The sequence below is a fragment of the Archocentrus centrarchus genome, chromosome 14 (genome assembly GCF_007364275.1).
Source record: "Archocentrus centrarchus isolate MPI-CPG fArcCen1 chromosome 14, fArcCen1, whole genome shotgun sequence".
Taxonomy (NCBI): domain Eukaryota; kingdom Metazoa; phylum Chordata; class Actinopteri; order Cichliformes; family Cichlidae; genus Archocentrus; species Archocentrus centrarchus.
In genome coordinates, this window is record NC_044359.1 from 27817667 (window position 1) to 27839494 (window position 21828).

General features: G+C 38.1%; 1 protein-coding gene across 1 annotated transcript in view; it reads right to left on the minus strand.

The window, feature by feature from the left end:
• Positions 1-345: 345 nt before the first annotated feature.
• Positions 346-21828, minus strand: part of ar (androgen receptor) — a 32144-nt gene continuing 10661 nt past the window's right edge. The window contains exons 2-8 of the mRNA XM_030745828.1: positions 20427-20578; positions 20128-20244; positions 11150-11428; positions 7623-7767; positions 5280-5410; positions 4988-5139; positions 346-4505 (exon numbers count right to left, since the gene is read on the minus strand). Of these exons, the coding sequence (XP_030601688.1) occupies positions 4347-4505; positions 4988-5139; positions 5280-5410; positions 7623-7767; positions 11150-11428; positions 20128-20244; positions 20427-20578 (1135 nt within the window). The 3' untranslated portion in view covers positions 346-4346. The remainder of the gene's footprint in view (positions 4506-4987; positions 5140-5279; positions 5411-7622; positions 7768-11149; positions 11429-20127; positions 20245-20426; positions 20579-21828) is intronic.

The window sequence follows — 21828 nt, forward strand, 5'->3', positions numbered from 1 at the left end:
GAAATGGTGTTCGTGTTGTGACGGTGCTCCGGTTTAAATTAAATAAACGGTTAAGTGAAAGGCTCAGGAAGCAGAGTTGGACTTTGAAAAAGCCTTAAAGTTTATCCAATTGCCCTTTTCAAGTTTAATTTGCCCCCATTCTCTTATTTAATGTAGGTTTTTAAGTTTGAATTTAAAAAAAAGTGAAGTAAAAGTTTAGTCTCTCTGGGCCCGAAAACTATCACAAGCAATCTTTTATTAATTTTAGTTAAAGAAGAATCTGTATTTGCATTGCAAGAGGCAAACTTTCTGCTACAGTACAAAGACCGTTGAGTCCTTTTAAATTCCAAGCAAACTTGTCCCACCTTCAGAGTCAGAAATATTTTAATTGGCTTTAAAAGATGACACCTTTGAAAAACACGCATATTGAAAAACAGATCACAAAAGTTATAAATCATACAATAGCTGACTTGGAAAGTCAAAAGTGTTTGGACACAAAAAACAGACATCAAATTGATCAATATATACAGTTACTGTAGCATGTACAAAGAACCCTGTTAATATGCAGTACACTGGGCACATGTGAGCTATTTCAGCAAAATACAAACACCGTAGCCTTCTTTGAGTAAATCAGTATCAAAATTTTAAAGAAGCATCCATGTGTCTCATTGATGCACTGGTGGGTAATAAAGCTAAACCAGCATATCAAACAACAATATTCAGAACCAGAATTGCTCTAATAAAATCCTGACTGCTGCAGCGGTCTTACATATGTAATCAGACAATGTGCTATGTGAAAAATGCCTTATCTGTGTCGCTCTTTAATTTGGTTTCTGTGTAATTTCCAAACTTTATTTACCTGCTGGTGTAAAATCATTTTGTTTTGGTGGGGGAAAGGACCAAATCACCTGCAATATACACCTGCACTCATTCGCTGTATTCTCTTTCCTCCCCCAGTGCTTTCACATAGCAAACATTGCATAAGAAGACAAGCTGAAAGCATGAACACATTCATTTGTGCAGATGAAGTAAGATGCGCTATATGGTTCACTAAAGTTCAGGAACAAATGGGTTATAAAAGAACTATGAAACTAACTGTGATCATTGTACAACAAAATGTTCTCATGCCTTCTGATAAATGTCCTGTGTATTGAACAACAATTACACCACCAGCCAGAATACAATAAACAGGTAATCATACAACAAAAAGTTATCCATACAACTACACAAACACATAATGCATGCATCTACAATCTTGTAAAAGAATGGGGAATTGTTAAGTGCTGAATTTACAGTTATGAAACATCAAATGAATGAATTGTCAAAAGATGCAGAAGAAACCACAGAAATTAATTTTGCTGTAAGCACGGAGCAGCTTGATTGCGAGAAGGCAGGATGTGCTACAGTTGAGTCTCGACTACATCAGTTGCATCACACAGAGCGTGATGCAGGCACAGAATGCCTCATGTTTGAACACTTGTTTGTTTTTTTTGTTTTTTTACGAAATGTAAAAAGGTATCATTTCTCTAAATGAATGCTTTTCAGCTGCTAAGTGACTGTGAACAGTTATCTTCAAGGCATTCCACAGATTTTTTTTACTTTCTTTTAATCTCTGAGGTTTGGCAGTGCCTGTCAAGGATTCTTACATTCCACATTCGAGGGCCTTCCAGTTTTGACTTGGCTTTCATTTTAAACTTGTTGCTCTGTAGAACATTACTGCCACAATCTAAGATCTCTGGCACTCGAAATCTCATTCAGCATTTGCCTGTATTTGGTGCCATCCTTTCTTACTTGTGTCCCTAGAAGTCTTTCGGTCCTTGCTGTTGAAAGTCACAGCCACAGCATAATGCAGCCAGCGCAGCATTACTGTGCAGACAAAGGAAGAGCTGTGCATTCTGCACACAGTGCTGTCTTTTGCAGCTGATGGCGTTATGTTAATTTTCCTCAATGAATCATTTGCTTGAGGCTTCTAATCGATCATATCATTGTTTTATGGTTGAAAATAACAGTTGTTTGTTTCCCCACATTCAGAAATCTGTACTTTTTAAAGGCACTATATTTACACAGTTTGCCATGCATAAAAGGAAACAATATATTTGTTGTAATATTAGTTGCATAATGAATTAAGGTTTTCATGAGACGTTCACTGATAACCAGTCAAATTGTTGCATTTGATTGAAAATTCAATAAAGAAAATAGATTTATTTTAAGCTGAGCAGTGGGTGACCTCGTCTTTTACCTTAAAAAAACATAAAGATATGCAGCCTATATATTTGCTGTTGTGAAGGGGCAGCGGGTTCTGTGTGGCGGTCTGCAAGTCAAACAAGTTCAATGTGCCGCTTAAGATGTGCAAATATCAAAGAACTCCAAAGTGAGCAGATAATTCATTAAAAAACAACCTTTTTTTAATAACTCACAGCTGAAATTTCACACTGTTCTATGCTTCACAACAGCTGCAGCACTGATCTTGTTCAACTGTCGGGCAATAAATTTCACCGAAGATCTGAACTGGAACGTGAATCTTTCACCATGTCATTGATTCTCGTCTACTGCTGAAAACATACATCACGTGTCAGAAACACTTTAATAATGGATTAAATGAGCAGTATATACAGCTACGAGGAATTGTATTGTAGTGTCAGAGACTCAAAATAAATCAGTACTCTGCTGGATGTGTAATTTCAGTAATTTGTTTTTTATTCTTATTGAGGCATCAGTAGTGATTTGAATAGTGACACTAGATGCAGAATTGTTATACTAATCAATACAGGAAAAGTTTGTCACTGGTTGCAGAGGTTTAGGCCTATGACTGCTCGCTGGACTGGAATTTGTGCACCAAAGAAAGCTTCGATGAATTGATGGCAAGTGATGTGGCATTTGAATTTCTGGCAGGTTTGCAAGTTCACTGCTCAGCCATTTGGCCCAGGAAAGACTTCACGTGTTTTAGATTTCCTGAGCCATTAATGATGATTCAGAAAATCTACAGCTTACAAACTTCTCACTGTATGGCACTTAAATACTTTATGCTACAGTCACACTAGGGAAAACCGTGACCTGTCCAAAATTGCCTTTGCCTTTGGCGCATCAGGCTGTTACCAGTTTGTGACTGAATGGAGGCAAGTTGGCATTCACATGCATTCTGTTTGTGAGAATATGGCTATTAACTGTGATACGTCACAAATCTGTTGTCACCTGTTGCAAATCTGTTGCCATCTACATACAGAGAAATTCACATTAAACAGAAATTCACATTAATGTTGTACATTCAAAATTCTGCCAAAAACTCAGAAATTCCACAGATGGCGACATAATTGCTGCAGGACAGCAAACTGCAGAATGACACAGGCACAACCTTGATTTTTATACTGAAATATAGCCTGAATATAACTAGGTGGCAACCAGCTAAGTCGAGTCTCTTGCAAAGAAACACACCACAGGCAAGTTGTGTTCATGGGTAAAGACTCAGACTGATTGCAACATGCTGACAGTCTCTCTGCACTTATAAATTACACATCAGTTTACTGTAAACCTTTACCAATGTCTGAGAGTGACTGCAGTCAGTTCCAATCAGACTGCAACTGTTTGGAGACAGGTTGCCTCCCACTGGGTGACCTGTACAATTGTTTTGAGATTGAAAGTGGTCGCCCAGAGGTTCAGCACGCAACACCCTTAACTTCCAGGTGACTGGTTTGTTGCCACAACTACTTGCAATCAAGTGCTGATAGTGAAAAAATTCCATGCAATCACTCGGCAACCGCCAATTTTTCCTAGCTGCAAAGAGATCGCTGTCCTATTTTTACTCTAGTGTGACTGAGCCACGAAGGCATCTCACTCAACTGCAAGGCAGCAGTTACAAAATAACACTGATGGGAAACAAATACCTTTTCTTTTTAATCCAATTATCTTTTCTTTGAACTGTCCCCTCTTTTTTTAAGATTAATAATGTCTTTGTTAAGTATGTATAATGAAGGCGACAGGAATGATGTAGTGTTTTTAGCCCCCGTTACTTTTAAGGTGATCATGATTTGCAGACTTACTGCAAATGTAAAGCAAAGTCTCTCCCCCATCTGAAAACACCAACAATCCTCTCATCAACTCCGGAGTTTTCATTGGGAGATGTCTGACAGCTCTTCAGGTAAAAGCTTTAACTGTTTTGAATCAACAGTCACAATTATGGCTAAAAGGCGAAAAAAAAAAAACCCAAACAAAAAACTAACCCCTCGTGCAATAAAATAGTGATTACAAGGCAGGGATAAAAGCAATCAGACTGAAGACGTGGGGAAACAGTTTAAAGCCTTTGTTAACGTTTATGGAGGCTGCAAAAATGAGTCACTTTTTGATTTAAAAAACAAAACAAAAACATCCTTCTACTTATGAAACAAAATTGGTTTAGCCAAACCTGCCAGGATCTTTGGTACATGTACTGAGATTATTTCTCCAATCATCTCTGGAAAGCTGACCTTGGTGTGCAGCGACTGAGCCTGGATGAAAAGGTCGAAGGTAAACTGATGGAGCTTCTTGACTGTCTGAAAGAGAGGAGGAGAAAAAATGACGTAATTTGGATGAAATGTGCTACAAACAGTGTTTTGACAACAACTCCTGGGCACATGACTCATGTATACACACAGCTAATGCGCTGCCATAAAATTCTGAGGACATGAATCATTTTCCTGCGCTGTAGACCACTTTTGAGATTTTTTTTGTTGTTGGAGGTATCACATTCTGCTAGTACTAACATAAAGAATGTGTGTTTTTATGAGCTATTAAAAATACTGCATCCCCTGTGATTTCACTGGATGTTTTGCCAAGAAATGTTTTAGTGTAATATAATTACAGCTCCTGCTTTACACTGTTTTTCCACTTTTTTTTTTCCCCTAATTTGTAAAAATGCTTCCACGAGTTTAGACAAGTGAGGCTTTTAGAAACTTTTACAAATGTCCATTTTTTTTCTTTCTGTTGGAAGAAGGATTATGAAGAATTAGTTTGAAGAAGTATCTCACCAACTCACCATTTGGAGAGAGTCCATAAGTCGTGTGAGGTGGTAGAACCTCTGAGAATTATTTGTCATCGTTTGAAGGTTAATGAGGCGGTCGAGTTCGTTGATGTAGGTGAGACGCAGTTCATCGAAGTACTTCTGACTCTTCAAACCCTCAACGGGTACTTATGAAAAGAAAACATAAAAAAAAAAGATTAAAAACCAACTTTGCCTACATGCCCAGCAGATACATTTCCGACTGCACTCTCTCTGCTGCATGTCCACTTCTTGATTCTTAATTTTCAAAACACAGGCCAGTACTTACTAATACTAAAGAGGAGCAAGGCCTTCATGCAGAGAAACTCTTCCTGGGTGATCTGCAGCATCTCAAACTCCTGAGAGAGATGTCTCATCCGTATGCAGTGCTCATACATGGTGGAAACGTGCATCCTGTCTCTGCAAATGTAAAAAAGGTAAGGATGAGGGATGTGACCTAATGGGAATGTTCAAATCACAAGAGATGAAGGAGAAATTGCTTTACACCCTGGACATTTATTCTGTAATAGATGACTACTGAAGAGGAAAGAATGTCAGAGGTTAAATCCATTTCCATCAGTGCTGTAACAGGGACACTGTCTTTGAATTATATTATAACGATACAGGTTTCTGCTGTGTCATCTTTGGCATCAGAGCTGAGGATGTTAAAAACACACAACTCTTTTACACTAAAATCCCCTCATCCATCCTAAGCTTAATGCTCACGATGAGTGCTGATTGTTTTTAATATTCGTGCCTTGGTGAATGGGTGAATGAGAGATTTGTTATCAAAGTTTGCCATCTCTTCTATTATGAATCTGGGAAAAGATAGTTTGGAACATATTCAGATTTTTATTCTGAGAAAATTAAGGGGGAATGAAGCCAGTTTCGGAATTAGAATACAGAAAAAAGCTGAAATTGAAAAAAAAAAAAGATATGAAATAGAGAAATGAAATGAGGCTGAATTTTCACCTCCTCACAGGAAATGAATGCAGAGTTTCAGATATGTGTCTGTATATGTGAATGATAGATCCGATATAACATAATTATATATATTATATCTGGAAAAGCTAACGATGAGTTATGAGGTGAGGTAAAAAGAAATTGTGGGCTAGAGTCAGGGAAGCTTTTTTCCCTGATCGGTGGTGATATTTTAGATACTGAAGAGGAAACTGACTGCTGTTTAATTCTGCTGTGGTAGCATCACAGCTGATAATGATTGGTAATGTTCTTTTTTTATAACCACGAAATTAACCCTGATAAATGTATATCTGACATGACTGTGGCGGGAACGGTGAAGTGTACTGACGCTCTTTGTGAAAAATCTCTCAGTCAATCCTTAATTCTCCAGTTATGTTGACTGTAATGGGGTTTTTAACCCCTCTTAAAGGACAGACTACACTCGCAGGATGTGGTGAGCGGCTAATTTAAAAGATGACAAGGAGAACTTCAGTCCATTAATACTGCTGCTCGCATGTCTTTCACTTAGTTTAAATTATTCACATTTCTGATTTTTATGGTCTCCACCAGCCCTTAATCTGTCCTCAAAAGCTGAGCTCCTGGTTTGCCACAGCCTGGAAAACAACTGAACACAGCTGTCCCGATCAAAATAACACGAGTTAGCAGCATTTGGATTTTGGCTGTACTTTTTGAAAAAGAGAGTTTGAAGTCACATGCTGAGTGTAGATTAGATTTATATTACTCCCTCCCTCTTTGTAGAAAAGTGCTACAATTATTTGAGTTAATTGAAAGTGAAGCTAAAACGAATAAAGAGAGCGAGTCGGGATCTCTTTTCAACTTAATACGTTTTATTAAAAACCTACAAGGTGAAATCCCTCAGACCAAAAACCACACCATATTCCCTGTTGTGATGCTCGAACTGTGGCAGGCTGTCTTCTCTACGTCTAAATGTGTAAATGTATTGAGTTGCTGCAGTCACGTGTATGAAGTGGCCAGTGTATGCGTATTGCTTTTATGAGGCTGCGAAAAATGGCTGCACTGTTACTCCACACAGGCAGTTCTATAAGATGTAAGTTCTGACTTATTTAAATATATTGTGCAAATGAATACTTTATCATGTAGATCACTTGCCTACACTAAACACTTTCAATATATAACAATGGATTTTTATTGTGCATTGTATTGTGTTATCTGTCTCCAGTAGACTGTGTCAGTCAGCATTTAATGGAACTAAATAAAGATTTCTTTGGTGTAAACATCAGTATTCCCCACTAACTCTCACGCAGACATCACCATTGTTGTTGATGCTCAGATCAGATTCATCTGCACTCTGCAGGGCTACGAGAGTCTGAATGCTGAAAACTGCATCCTCACTTTAATTTTACAGCAACAAAAGAACACTTAAGGAGAAAGTGGATGAGCATGGTCTTTAAAAAGCCTGAAACTATTTCTGCTTTACATTTTTAACTCTGGAAATGTTTTTCTGTTAGTCCGCCAGTCGGAGAGAAAACGAGAGAAAGAAGGAAAGATGAAGTGATGAAGGCAAATGAGAGCAGCTGCTTGCTCGCTGGCGGCGATCTCTAAATATAATGACGAGCACAGCATGTCAGTGACCCACTAATCGAATCCTTTTAGAGGATTATTGAATTCAGAAATTCAGAGCTGGACATACTCATTGAACACAAGGTCCGGGGCAAAGTAAAGCATCCTGCCATTTGCATTCTTATAGGACCTCCATCCCAAGGCAAACACCATCACCCCCATCCAGGATTGCTGAATGACGGTCATCTGGTCATCCACGTGGAGATTTCTGAAACCTGGGGACAAAGATTTGTGATTAGAAAATAAATGCACACACACACACACACACACACACACACACACACACACACACACACACACACACACACACACACACACACACACACACACACACACACACACACACACACAATCAATAGTGGACTCATTTGAAATCTATCAGAACACACATTGTTTGGCTATGTGAGTCTGCACACGGTAGTTTCATCAGGGTTTGGCAATTTTTATACAGCAAATTTTTTAAAAATTACTTTTTAGGGCGTTTTTCAGATTTTAGGGTAGTAGAGAGCAGACAGGAAAGCCAAAGGAATGACACGCGGGAAACGGTCCAAGGCAGTCTTTCGCTTGCTTGACCAACTAAGCTATAGCAGCGTGAAAGGCACAGCTTTATGTGACTTGTAATGCCCACCTCAGGTTGAAAAATAAAGCCAAGCCTCACACGGACACTTAAACCTGGCGATAAAATGATAAAATGCCCTCCTTTAGCAATGAAACAAACAAAAGAAATGATCGTGATTACTAAGTTCCTCTCATATAACACTTGTACATGTGTGTTTGTTTGTTAACAACACACCCGTTTGGATGTTGTTAGAGTGTAAAGTTAGGTTAGTAGGCGATTTGATTAACAGCTATCCCAGCAGAGACAGCTGTAGCCCACAGCTGTCTGATAATTTACACTAGTGCTAAATGGAATCACCGAACTGGACCTCCTGAGCAAGTTTCTGTTGTTGTTTTGGCTTGCGTGAGCCGGACAGTAAAAATCCCACTCTCTGGTCCAAATAAGTTCACTTAGACCTCCAACAAAACAATATGACCATGGCCAAAATGCTCAGATTGAGCCTTCAAAATGAGGCGTTCAGAAATCAGTGGGTGATGTCATGGTTTCTGCATCTATCTTATCCTAAGTCTGTGATAATAACACAGGACCTGCTGATGCTCCATTAATCCCAGATACATTTATCTGCATGTTGCAGCAATTTTAACGGTTACTTCAGCTGAAATCGTGCGAAGGATCACTTTTGCTAGTCTATTGCGCAGGACAAATTCAGACATTTTGGGCTTAAAACAGTAATAGAAAAGGGGAGAAATGGGAGAAAAAGAGAAAAGAAATGAGTGAAAACCCTCCAACTTGTCTCTCTAGTTGCTCAGGATGGAATGCATCCAGCCTCCTCCAAGAAAGCAAAATGGGAAACAAAAAAGAAAAGAAAAGAATGAATGACTGAGTGAGTGAAAGAATGAAGAGGCTGTAGCCAGGGACTTCCCCAGACACCACTGTTAAATTTTCTAAGAATGACCCCAAGCACCAAACAAGAAACCTTTGTGCCATCTTTGATTCATAATGAAGTATCACCAAATCTATTTTTAATCCTGTGAAAAACACTTAAAGTGTGGCTGTCGCGCTTTCTGAGCCGTACAACAAGACCAGTTAATAAAATGTTGTCCAACCCAGACATCTGTTTGAAAACGCTCACACGCGAGCGCTGACAACCAGAATGTGAGGAACACACTGTTTGTTTTCAACTCATATGATTTGTCTGCTCCGCCAAATGTGCCTGTATAGATTGTGAAATGCTATTGCTTGTTTTTAAAGTCACCAGACCATTTGTGTGACAGAACTGCCTCCTGGGACATCTGGAACAAGTCTTAATTTTCCAAAAAGCAGATCAAAAACTTTTGGGGAGGCAGCTTTTACACATTATGCTTCAAGCTAGCGGAACAGCCTTCCCAAAGCTCCGAAAGCCGATCAAATGTAAATTCATGGTCTATGTTTTCATTTCAGTCAATCTGGCTTTTAATCAGAATGTTTTAGGATCATTATCTTTATAATTCTTTTAAAATATTTTTTTATGTACTGGTTTTGAGATCTGGTTGTTACAGCACTTTGAACGGGACTGCTAACTGTATGAATGGCGCAGTACAGTCATGGGGTATCTACTGCTGCAGAATGGTGTGCACACAAATGAGGACCTACTGTCTCTAACAGCCCCCAGACAAAACTGCTGCTGCTCAGTCTTTACAGCCACCTTTTGAGTCACTGCAAAATCCCAGTCATTAAAATGATGTCCGCTAGACATATTTAATTTCCTCATTGTTGTCTCTTATTATGGGGGTGTGTTATGAAATTATTAAAACAACTTTTTTTTTCCATTGTTTAATTGTGAGTAGGAGGAGAGGGGTGATTTTCTGTGACTGGAGAATAATTGAAATTTTCTTTTCCATTTAGGTTTTTTGGGGGAATCATCAGGCTCTACTGCCACAGTCCCTCTGGGTTTTGTGTCCAGGAGTATGAGCACAGTGACACCTCTTTTCTCATGTTACATTTTTCCTATCAGAAGGAAGAAAAGGCCATGGGTTGCAGCTCAAAAATCTATCAAGACAGCTGCTTCGCTTCGTTGTTTTACAGGTTGGAGAGCTCATAAGAGACTGAATCACAGACATGGTTTAAAAAAACAAAAATTTTAATATTTTTTTTTTTTTTTTTTTATCTTTAACAACTGATCAAATAAATATCTGTATGTGGTGAGAGGCTTGTAGTTACAAAGCCACAGCAATCTTCACCTTACTCTTCAGTTCCCCTGAGCTCTTTGGAGCATTTTGGCATTCTTTCGCTCATTGTATTGGTTTCATTCACTCCCTTTGCTCTCATCAGCAGGCAGCTGTTTTTCAGCGAAAAAGCTCTCATAGACCCACAGAACCCCACCTCTCCAGCAACAGATACCATCCAGACAGCGACAAGACGGTTTCATGCTAGTTAATGATAGTGAAACAAAATCAACAGCCAATTATGCAAAGGTGCAAAGTCCAGGTTTTGTGTTTATGCAATAAGTTTTTGGTTAGTTACATTTGCATCAACACAAATGTTTGGTTTATATTATGTTGCTGTTACTCACATTTCTGTGAGATGTAGTTGGACGAGAACAGTGAAGCGGAACAGCCAGACATTTCTGTTAGGAGTTTGTAGAGGCCAAAAACAGAGCTGAGAGCAGTTATTAAAATTTACATTTCTTAAGCACGCTTCCTAATGCTGCTCCCTGTCTGCTGATTGCTTAAATGAGCAGTTGTTTTCCATATTCATTTAAAGGCAATAACATGCAAAAGATCCCCCTGTTTGAGACTGGTAGAAGACAAACAACCCCAGGAGGGTTGCGTCAGGAGGGGTATAAAAATCTCTGCCAGATCAACATGTGGATCCATCTGCTATGTCGACTCCTTGTGTATGAGGGAGCAGCCCAAAGAAGAAATATAAAGTGTAGGTGTGTTCCTGTTGCCCCCAGATAGCCATGAACTTCTGACTGCAGCACTGAGAAAATCCTTCATAACTAGCTTTCAAATGCAACAAAAATCAGTTTATCAGCACTGTTCCAACCAGTGTCCTACCTGGCAATCCTTTTGCCCATTTGACCACTTTGACCAGCTGTCTCTCCCCCAGCTCGTTGAGGCTGGTGAGCAAGGTGGCAGCGGAGTCTGGCTGGCCACAGTCGTGGCCTGCATTCACGACCTCAGGCTCAATGGCCTCCAGGATGTTGAGGAAGACCAGCTGGGAGTTGAGATGCACACCAGATTTAGGAGAGATGTGTGGGATAACCTCCACTGGATCCTGAGCAACATGATCTTCTTCTGGGCTTTTCTGTTGTCCAATCTTCTTTAGCTTACGTGCTACAAACAGCAAGAAATTTGAAATGAGTTCATGTCTGTGAAGGTAACAGTTCTCAGTTCAGGTTTCACACATTTTTTTAGGACATGAATCGGGATCTGCATCTGGAGTAAAACAAGGCAATGGTTTCTTCTCGTCCTGCAGCACCCGCTCTGGCTAAATGGTATATGCAGAATAAAAAGATGGCGTTAGTAGCAGTAGCTAACTGACGAAATTAAAAATCACAAATTACATCCTCCCACATCAGGCCATACCAAGACATTTGGAACATATATGCCTATTTTTCCTTAAAAAAGCATTAGCAGAGCCTACAAGTACTATGCTGAAATAATGCATTCCTACTTTCCAAATCATACGTCAGAAATGTCTCGTACTGCAACTGTGGATTTTAAGTAACCATTTTAAAGGAAATATTCAATTTGTCTCAACAATACTCAATACTGTGCTACTAATAGGCTAGAATATTGAATCATATTCCATTTGAAAGAAGACTCACTGAACAGATGAGCCTCATCTAATGGAAAGTCTTTCATCATCATGTGCAAGCCCTTACTGGTAACGTGGACATAAAAAATTATTTATTTTTTTGACCTTTGCAGAATCCTAAAATATTTTCATTAACTATACAGTTCAGTGAATCTCTTATTGTGTTTCTTTGTGGGATATATGTATCGTTAAAGACAACAAAAACCAACAACACAAAATAGTGTATGTTAAAAAGTAAACAAATTGGTTTCCCATCTTGAGATTAAGAAAGCTGTAATTTCTTCCTCCACAAATGCTGAAAATCCCGTAGCAGCTGCTCTGTATGGCAACCTGCACTTACAAACCAAATGAGAGCAGGAGAAGCTGCCAAATACATTCAGTTCTCTAACAGTCAGATTTAAGATCACCTATAATTCACTAAACTCAGTCCCTGACTGTTTTTTTTTTCCACAAACGGTTTTAGGAACAGTTAAGCTTCAGCTCAGCCTCCTATTTGGGAATGTCGGCTCGCTGAAAGAGTGAGCGACAGGAAAATACAAATAGCGACGATCTGACGAGTGTACCAGAGAACAAGTGCTTATGTGCTGTGGCAATTTTTGAAGTGCAACAAGATTTTTCGTACAGGCATCATTTTACAATCTAATTTTCTGACAATTAATCTGTTGTCGTGTTGGGGGGAAACAAAAGAAGAGATGGGGAATCAAACTATGAGGAACTTATTAAATTTTAAATCTGTTTCATCAGCGTTGAGTGACAGTAAAAAAGTAACTATTAATTGTCATGCAATTGCCTCTTGCAGCTTCTGTGCAGAGAATGTCTAATTAAAACTGCAGCCTGGCTCTTCAGTTTGATAAATATTGAACTGCCAGTTATAGACACGACTTAAGTCGCTCTCAGGAGTGGCAGGGCTGAAAGAAAATTGCAGATTATATAAGACGGATAATTTGCAAGTCTCACATTTCCATCCCTGATCCAATAACAAACATTTTGAGTAAAAATGGTTTATTAAAATTTTTTCCTTGGGATTCTCAACTGTGACACAGGCAGGCATCTGATCTTTGCAGAGCACAATGTAAATGGTTGGGTTGAGCTAACCTGACGCCCTCCATACTTGAGCTTAAACTAATGTAAAGAGACAGAGACGCCCAAAGGTAGGAGTTTTTGTTACACTCGAAGATCCAGGAACAATAAACATTTCAAATTGGTGACAAACACTCGCATTAACTGAAATACTTTGGCATCTGTGTCATTGTGGGAGTAAAAAAAGTGATTTTTCCAGTATTAGCTCATCTTCTCTCAAATCACATCACACAGGTGAACTTTATCACACCTTTTCCGCCCAGTGGGTTCATCGTTTTTGATCATATCTGCATTACAATCACCATCTTTACAATCACTGTCTTTCAAGGCCCCTGGACTGAATAAAAAAACAAAATTCAGTTGAGCGTCTCCTCTCATACTTTTGTATAATGGGTGACGTTCTAATTTTTTTACACTTCAGAATTTCCATTAAACGTTGTTTCTGAAATTATGAGAGATACAAAAGCACACGAGGGCGGTAAAACTGAAGATTACATCAAGTCGAGTGTGCCAGAGAAATGTTCACATTTTTATATAAACAGAATAACTTTAAATAAACATATTTTATTTGTAATCAATACCATACAAGTGCTTTACATAGTATAACATTATATAGTAATGAAATAACCAAGACGTCAATATAATAATCCATCCATCCATCCATCCATCCATCTTTTCAATTATATATATGATTGTCATATATGTAACAATTTCTGTGAAAATGTCCGAGTTTGAAGACTGGATCAAACCTTTACTTGTTCTTCCAAATTTATGGCTGCCTTACTTTGAATACCAGTGAACCGTACATACAAAACAATGACTCACGACTGGGAAAAACCAAAACCTTCTGCTCAGTGATCACTTTGGACTGAACGTCACAGGCCAGTGTTTACTTGGAGACACAGATTTAGTGTCCCTACCAAAATGTCAAGTAAGGGCTTGAAATGTAAATCCTTCTGTTGGATAATTCCACAGAAGTGCTCATTATCGCCTCTTAATTACTACTGTTCTGTTTTTTGTACAGTACTGTATGCACTTGTTTCTACTTCATGTGCTTTTCTGTAAGAAATTATGTCATTTGAAGTTTAGCAGTATTGCTTTAAAACATGAATGTGAACTTTATTTTCTGGTAATCTAAATATGATCATAATATTACCTGATAACTGCCAGAACATAGTGTTTTTATTACTCCACTACTGCCTTGTTTTACCCCTGTTATTAGATAAATCTGAAACTAAGTCTAAAATATGTAACTAAATATACTGCTAGTATTTTGTAATAGCTTTAGTAATTGGTACTCCTTGTTTGTCACTATAGTAGCACACCCAAAGACCACCCAATCAAAATTAAATAAGTAGTAGAGAAAAAAAAAAAAACCCCACAACAACACAGAAAACATGAATCCAGATCCTACGCTACTATTGGGCAGGCAGCCTACAGACCACCTGCCAAGTCTTCCATTCCAAACCCTCTTGACGTGATCAGAGGTACAAGCACACAGAGGTCAGAAAAAACAGATCATAATGTCTCTTGGCACATGCACAGCTGTTCAACTGTGACCTCAGTGCAAGGCAATAAATAAAACACACATATACACATTCTCACTGCTTGCAAAACATAAAAAAAAATCAAACATACAACATATACGTGAGGGATTTTATTGTTCTCTGAGAGAATAAATGACTTTATTTTTCCAGCATACCTGTTGTAGAAGCTTTTGACCTTGTAAGACATGTTCTGATGCCTTATCTTGTATAATATTTACTGCTCTGTCATTTCTGGGGAATCAGTTTGAGATTTTCCTTCATTCGCATCTTTTCTGCCCGGCTGCAGAGCACCAAGAGAGAACGTGTGACTGCGTATGTGCATTATGGTTTTCCTTAGCTCCATATCTAATGAGCACTTTGATTTTTTTCTTTGAAGAGATCAATAGACATGTGGACTAGAGTGTGAGCTATTATGTAGAATTTCAAAGTAAATTCAATCAAATTAAATAAATAAATAAACTTTGCTTACTAATTGATTGTTTTCATCTTGCTAATCCTGCTAATATAACAGCATTAGTTAAAGCATCTCATCAGACACAGAAAAGCTGTTCTGAGGTTTTTGAGGGAATAAAGGACTGCTGTTCTTTGGCTATCAAACAATCATACAGTAGCAATATGGATTGGAAAGAATTAGTATTTTTAATATTAGTTAAGTCAAGATGTTTGTTATTTATTATACAACCAAAAAATATGGTTTATATGGCTGCTGTCTTGGCCAGGTCTCTCTTGTAAAAGAGACTGTGATCTCAATGGGACTTCCTATTAAAATAATAATAATAATAATAATAATAATAATAATAATAATAATAATAATAATAATAATAATAATAATAATAATAATAATAATAATAATAATAATAATAAATGTAAATAAAAACAGAATGGAATAATTTGTAAATCTCATAAAACCAAATTCAAATACAACATGGAAAACGTATCAAATGTTTAAACTGAGAAAATTTTAAGAAAAAAATAGTCATGTGAATTTGATGGCAGGTTGTTTACCACTGTGTAGCATCTTTTCTTCTTTCAACAACCGTCTGTAAATGTCTGGGAAGTGAGGAAAGCAGCTGCTGGACTTTTGGGAGAGGAATGCTTTCCCATTCTTGTCTGATTGCACTCAGCACTCAGCAGTCCTGGGTCTTCCTTGTGTACTTTTTGTTTAATGATCTGCCAAATGTTTTCAGTTGCTGAAAGGTCTGGACTGCAGGGAGGCCAGTTCAGCAACTCGACTCTTCTATTATGAAGCCATGCTGCTGTAATAAATGCAGTAACGATTTAGAATCATCTTGCTGAAATATGCAAAGCCTTCCCTGAAAAAGAAATTGTCTGGATGGGAGCATATTTTGTGCTAAAACCTGTACTTTTCAGCACTGATGATGCCTTTCTAGATGTGCAAGCTGCCAATTCCATAGACATCAGAAATGCAGATTTTTTTTAAGTGAGTGCTGATGAAAAGCTGGATAGTTCCAATTCTCTTTAGCACAAAAGGTCATGGCATCCATGGTTTCTGAAAGGAATTTCAGATTTTGATTTTCATCAGTCCATTTTAAATGAGCTTTGGCCCAGAGAAGGTGTTTCTGGATCATGTTCACATATGACTCCTTTGAATAATAGAGCTTTAACCTGCATTTGTGGATGGAGCAGTGAACTTGTGTACACAGACTGTGATTTCTGGAAGTGTTTCTGAGCCCATGCTGTGATTTCCATGACAGAATCATACCTGTTTCTCATGCAGTGCTGCCTGAGAGACAAAGATCACAGGCATCCAATATTGACTTTGGGCCTTTTCCCTTTCTCCAGATTCTCAGAATATTTTAATGATCTAGATGATGAGATGTACTTCAATTTTACACTGATGATCATTATTCTGAAACTGTTCCACAAATTGTAGATTTGAAGAGTTTTTTGCAGATTGGTGAACCTGTGTCATCCATCCATCCATCCATCCATCCAGCCAGCCAACCAGCCAGCCAGCCAACCAGCCAACCAGCTAACCAGCCAGCCTTTGCTTTTGAGAAAGATTTTTAAGGAAAAAATAGTCATTTGAATTTGATGGCAGGGTGTTTACCACTGTGTAGCATCTTTTCTTTTCAGTCCTGTTACTGACCTATTGCCATTTAACCCAATTGCTACAAAATATTCCTCCAGCTGTTTATTTGTAGTACTACTTACTTTTCCAGCTTTTTGTTGCCCCTTTTTTGTTGAGACGTGTTGCTGCCGTCAAATTCAAAACAAGATAAGATTTTTTTTAATGAAATATTAAAATATCTCAGTTTTATCACTGTATCCTGTTTTTATTTACATTCTGCATAGCGTCCCAACTTTTTTGGAATTGGGGATATATATGCCAGCATGCAAACAGGGACTCAAACCAGCAACCCACAATTTAGTAGTCGGCTGTCCTAAGCTCAAGTCTTTGTCTAATATAAGGGAGCAGATAAATGTATCCTTGGATTCAATCATCTTGGATGACAGTTCTTAAGGGATCAGAGTCTCTACCTGGCTTGGGAAGACTTTGGAATCTGACAGGAGGAATTAGGGTAAATTGCTGGGGAAAAGGTAGTTTTACCTCAAGGCAGATGAATAGATGTGAAATACTAATGTTATAGTTTGAACTCTGGGATGTGCAGTGCTAGAATTAAAATAACTAGAACTGCTTGCTTTTTGACAAGGCCTCCCCATTCCAAGTGTTCAAAACCAAAGGAAACCTACCCACTGGATCGTATAGCTGCAAAGCAAAACTTTGACTAAAGTAATAACATTAAATCTGTCAGTGAAGCTATGGAAGGACGCTCTTATTTCAGGAAGTCTCTTTTAATTTTAAATAAACGCTGGAGAGAAAAAAAAAGGGTGGTTTGTGTACACCGTTAAATAAAGCTGGCTGATGGCTGTGTCCCACCATTGTTGGGACACCTTCATTGGACCAAATGACCAAATGCTTTATTACTCAAACTCTGTACTTCAGTAAATGATGTTCACTCGTTTCTGTCATTATTAACTCTTGTTTGCTGACAGTGAAACACTAGCCAGCCTGGATTTTGACTTGCTTCTTTTATATTCAGATCCTCAGGTGCTTTAAAAACTTTATTTGCCTTGTGAAGACTGACAGCAGAAATAAAAAAAAGGGAAACAGTTGACTTACCTTGAGGTAGACAGATAAATATGAAATACTACTATCATCATTAGCATTGCGTGAACTCTACCCTATAATTAAAATAACTTGCATTACCTGTTTTACCTGATATGACTGTGGAACTTTTATCATTGCAATAAACTGACTTACTGACTGTTATTTTTTTTAAAGTCAGAATATAAAATCTAGCAGTGGAACTTTGACAGAATGGTCCCAATTCACTGAGCTGCCAAAGAAAGCCAGAGAAAGCCAGTGGCTTGTGTGTATCATTAACTTAAGCAGGTTTAACTCTGACTTGCTGATTGCGAAACAGTAGACAGCATGGACTGTGAGACACAGGTCTTCTGTTCATGTCTAAAGAAGCCCCAAAAGCTGTTTTTAAAGCCTGCCAGACAGCTTAATATATTCTATGACATGTATTTCCACTGGGATAGCTGAAAAATAAAAATAAAACTGAAAGTAGATATTCACTTTCTATTTGTGGATGTAATTAACATTCCAGGAATAATATGGAACTCGTGATAAAAATCAAATCAATCATAAAAACTATGACTGAAACAGACATAACATAAACAAGATGCTTCTCTTCAGACCTTCCAAACTACAGACAAGTGAAACAAATAACAGATATAATCTATGTATATAGCTGCCAGTGCATTTGGCATTTGGTAATACATTAGCCATAATATTCTGTAAGTATTTTAGGACTTTAAAGTATTTTAAGTAAAACACCATCTGGGATAATAGGACCAAATATATAATTTCTCTGCTTCCACTTCAACAAATGATTGCCATAAATTTCACTGTGAGATGCCAAGAGTGAATTACATGTCTATGATGAGAAGATAAGTGAAAGGAACGTTTTAGCCACAACCAGAAAAGGTGTCCCTTTTTACTAACAATCACAGCATTAGATCACATTTTCCCTCCATGGGTTTGTCAGTGACTGGTGGCAAAATTACCAGCATGTCTGCTGCTTTAATTCACATGTCTCATGTCAGCTTTGTGCTTCCAGTACAATTTTCACCGTTAACAGAATGAGAAAATGGAAGAGAGTGAAAATTGAACACAAGACTAAAATTAGTCCACTACATGTCAATCTTTACAGCCTAATATGACGAGCAGGTCTTGGTGACAGTAAGGAGAAGTGAATGGAAGAGGTCTAAATTGCATGGCAGCTCAGTCAGGGGCTTGATTATCAGTAACATCCCCTATTGTGATGATGCTGCAATTGAAGAGAGCCAGATAAGATGTGCAGTGTAGAAAGAATAAAATACTTCTCAGGAAACCATTAATAGTTTCACTTTTAGGACTGCACTTTTCTTTGTAGTGTGCTTTGTTCATCTGTCATATGGTGCACAGTGTTTAGTATAGTTCTTTCTCACTTTCTCTATGTATATATACCTTGAAAAAGTAGTCCAACTACTGATTACTGATTTAAAAAGTAACTTAGTTACTTTACTGATTACTTAATTTTAGAAGTAACTAAGTTAGATTACAAGTTACTTTATTAGTTACTTTCAACAGCGGCCGTTTGTCATGAAGTGATTCAGATGGTTCTGTGTGTTTTTCTGTGTAATGTCTTTGCTTATATTGGTAAACAGAGTGCAGTCAACATGATTTATGAAGGGCTTATATATAAAATGCAGAAATAATCTTTTTTTCAACAATCTTTAGGAGTCTGTGTTATTGTACCTACATGCAGTAACCATTTTATGCAGCACCATGGTAAAACGGTTATTGCACGGTTACTGCATAAAAACCATAGTTAACCATAGTGGATTTTCGTAAGGGCAGCTCTGCTTCGCTCCACGTGTTAAGTCTGACTGCGCCATGACTCCCGGTGTTTCCTCATATTTGACGTAGTGTTTTTGAAGCTAGATAGCACATTGTCGCCAGCCCAGAGCACACAACTAACCTCGATGTTGTCATCTTTAGCTGACACAAACTCAAAATAGTGCCTGTATTTCAGCTAGAAAACGCGAATCTCTCTCCTCCCTCCATTGGTTACATTTGTGTCGCTGTGTGCTGTTATTGTCCTCAACTGTCCCATCTGCCAGACGTCACTCCCCGAGGCAAGAAGAAAGCAAAAAAATATATCTTTGTACTGAGGAAAATCACAAAAATAGTAAAGCACTGTGACTTGGATAAGTAACTTTAATCTGATTACTGGACTGCAAAATAGTAACGCGTTAGGTTACTCGTTACCGAAAAAAAGTAGTCAGATTAGAGTAACGCGTTACTAAGTAACGCGTTACTGACATTTCTGAAACCTGGGGACAAAGATTTGTGATTAGAAAATAAATGCACACACACACACACACACACACACACACACACACACACACACACACACACACACACACACACACACACACACACATACACACACACACACACACACACACACACACACACACACACACACAATTTGCAAAAAAATCCATCCCACCTCCAAGAGTCATTCCAGCTTCAAAGCACTTCTTCAGGCGACAGGAGGGGCAATTCTTTCTTCTTAGCTTATCGATAGTGCAGTCGTTCTTGCTTGCACACAGGTATTTCTGCTTGCCTACATGAGGAGCAGAGAAACCAGATGTTACTTAGCTAAAAAAATATAAACCTCTGCAATTGAAGATAACCATCAGTAAAAGTAAGACCCTTAAGGAAGTGTTGAAGTGTAGATTAAACAGCTAGAATCTCAAGCGGACTTGGCACCAGACTCACAGCCCAGTTGGATGCTTTAAGCTTTACCTTCGGCAGCTCTTTTGAAGAAAACCTTGCAGCTGCCACAGGTGAGTGCACCGTAATGGCAGCCAGATGCCTCGTCTGAGCAGATCAGGCATGTCCTCTGAGGGGGAAAGAAGAACTCCATGGGAAACATGTGCTCCCTACCGGACTCAAACCTGCAGTCAAACATAAAAAAACAAGATTTCTATAAACCAGAAACTATTTCTATCCCACATGTGGGATGAAAGCGGGTCCTTGCTGGACAGACTGCCACTCTGTTACATTATTCACTATTTTAATCATTGTTTTTTTTTTGTTTGTTTGTTTTTTGTCACTATAATAGCCAGTTCAGGAAAAAAACAAGTTCCTGAATTTAAACTCATACTATACCACAAGTACAGTATGACAAGTATACTGTCCAACTCTATATCACAGATATTTACTAGTCTGCATGCATTTCACATTTAAGCCACTTAATGCATCACATTGAATGTCTTACTCATCCTCCAGACCCATGCTATAGTTTCTCTGCGAGTTATATAATGAGGGCACAGTGTGAGCACTTATGAAAGTGTGGGAAAGACTGAAGTGCTGTGGCCACACTGTGGTGGGGGCTGGGGTGGGTTGTGTGAGCTGCAGCCTTGAACACAGACAGATTGGAGAAAACTCAGACATAACGCTGCCTCGGTGACGTGCCACTTAGATATCAAGGTTCAGTGTAAAAGAGACAAGGATGAAGGGAAGAGCCTCGCTGTGTCCTGACTCATTTTAAAGATAAACAAAATATTTCATCAGAATGGGAAAACTCAAGTATGAGACACATGCATCTGGGTTTTGACTGTCTCTCTGTACAATATTATAATAATGAGCAAATCTAATTTACATTTATTTTTATGTAAGCTCTTTTCAGTAGAGACACTGATTATTTAAAAAAGGACCCTTTTGTTCATAGCTTCACATTTATTTAATCCAGAACACTAATGCTCAGTCTAATTAGATTTCTTTAACATATAAGTCTGGTTGGGTTGTGATTAAAATGACACGACAATTTGAACAATGAGAGTTGAGATTATACAAAGCAACACAGTATTCTTATGAAGCCTAGGATCCCCTGCTGACAAATGTGAAAAATATGCACGTCAATATGCCAAAGCTAGGACCATACAATAAAAGAGACTGCTAATTTAATAATTTTTTATCCTAATGTCTATATTATAGTTAACTTGGATTCTGTTTTTTTTTCAACAGGATTTAAAGAATTATAATCTGTTGTATTGCTCTCTTATTCGTTCATTGTAATCCTCTTATTGTTGTTTTTTAGGTAGACAATTTTAAGATCTGTCCAGGGACAACAGATGAAAAATAGCCTTTTGGCTAATTCTGGTGCATTTACAGTAATGTTAATTAATGTACACTGTCCCTGTCA